This window comes from Coffea eugenioides, unplaced genomic scaffold, assembly GCF_003713205.1.
Source record: "Coffea eugenioides isolate CCC68of unplaced genomic scaffold, Ceug_1.0 ScVebR1_2891;HRSCAF=4008, whole genome shotgun sequence".
Taxonomy (NCBI): Eukaryota; Viridiplantae; Streptophyta; class Magnoliopsida; order Gentianales; family Rubiaceae; genus Coffea; species Coffea eugenioides.
Genome location: NW_020863419.1, coordinates 1 through 1,620, shown reverse-complemented (window position 1 = coordinate 1,620; position 1,620 = coordinate 1). Strand labels below are relative to the sequence as shown.

Genomic DNA, 1,620 nt, shown 5'->3' with positions numbered 1-1,620 from the left:
ATGAAACACAACACCTGTTCAGGGCGAAAAGACACCTAAAGCAACTGTCGCAGAATGCAATGCTCAAAGAGACAGATACAGCTCCCACTTTGAGTTTAAGTCACACTACTACAAAGCTCAGATACAACATCGAACAGGCACCAGAAAAACTCTATTTCTTCACAAGTGCATAACCTTTGCAGTAGCTATTACTCTTAACTCCTATCAAATGAAAGCAACACTCGTTCAGGACGGCAATGTAGTTGTTCAGGATGATCAATAAAAATCTCCTAATCATCGGTCATAATTATCACAGCAAACAAAATGAACTGTCCCCAAAAATCTAGAAGTAAAATTTGCACCATAAATTCACATCTCAAATACAGCAACCAGTACAATTGAGACAAAATTGCACCATTAATTGAAATCTCAAAGTGAGCGCATCAGTAAAATTGAGAAAATAAAATCCTCACAAAAATGTTCTATGCTCAACGTTCTCTCAGCCATAATTCATATTCTATGACGCTCAACATATATAATCTCACAAAAACAGAATCCAGAATCCATCTCTTTTAACTAACTAAATTACAATCGAATTACTATTAGATTAAAAATAATTCAAAACCTCTCCGCCAAACGGGCAGTGACAGCTCTAAGCTTGGAGTAAACCTTGCCAGCGGGAGACCCCAAAATAAGACTACAAAGTGAATCCCGCGCAATCTTAATATTCGCAAAAGAACCCAGTATATGAATCTTAGTATCAGCTATGACAATCCTAGTTCTCGTCGAATTTTCAATGGCAAACTTTGTTTTCCCTCCTTTTCCCGACAATCTCCCAATAGCCCTCGACAGATGATCCCCTCTCAAAGTCTTGACATCTTTTATCTCGAATGATTCGACATACAATTCATCCAATCGCAGCAGCGAAACGGCGTCGCACACGTCGAAACCGAGCATGAAGGCGTGGACGAAGTCGGCGCATTTTTGGAGGTTGCTGATATCCGGGGTGTCTGGTCGGGTCTTCAGCTCGACTTTTCGGCCCTTGAGATTCATTCGGATGTCGATTTTCATCTGATCATATATTGGCGTGTAGATTTCCATCCAGGCTTTCTTGAGAGGAGTGTAGCGGTGAGGTGGGACGGGGACTTTGCGGAATTGGACTTGGCCCGAGGAGATTTCGTGAGCTTTCAAGGGTTGGAAATTGGGTTTTACCGGGAGTGAAGAAGAAGTGTTTTCCACCTCCATTTTCTCTAGGTGGTGGCGGCGCTGTGAAGGGTAGCGGTGGTGGAGAAGTCCGCTGGACTGGGGAGGAGAAGCTGCAGCTGAGTGAAACAGAAGGAAGAGAACGCTAGGGTTTTTAGATATTAATGGGTCTTCGGTCTTGGGTTTTGACTTTTGATAATTGCAATTTATTTACGACTAGAAAATTTTTCGTGCTTTTTCTGATCGGGCTGGACTGCTGGAGTTGTTCCCATGATTTTGGGCCTCGTACTAAAAGCAAATTGGGGTTCCTTTTGGTTGAAAATTGTTCGAGGAGATCTAAATACGAGATCGTTGTTCACTTGTTCCGAACCTGATGGGTGATAGATGGTAGGCTTGTCAACATTCGGAGCCGGACTGGACCAGTCAAATTTTTCTGGG

General features: G+C 42.7%; 1 protein-coding gene across 1 annotated transcript; it reads right to left on the bottom strand.

Moving 5' to 3' along the window:
* Positions 1-309: 309 nt before the first annotated feature.
* On the bottom strand, positions 310-1,336 carry LOC113757271 (RNA-binding protein pno1-like). The gene has a single exon (XM_027300635.1). The coding sequence runs from the start codon at positions 1,222-1,224 to the stop codon at positions 598-600; it is 627 nt and encodes a 208-aa protein (XP_027156436.1). The 5' UTR covers positions 1,225-1,336; the 3' UTR covers positions 310-597.
* Between the last annotated feature and the right edge of the window lie 284 nt (positions 1,337-1,620).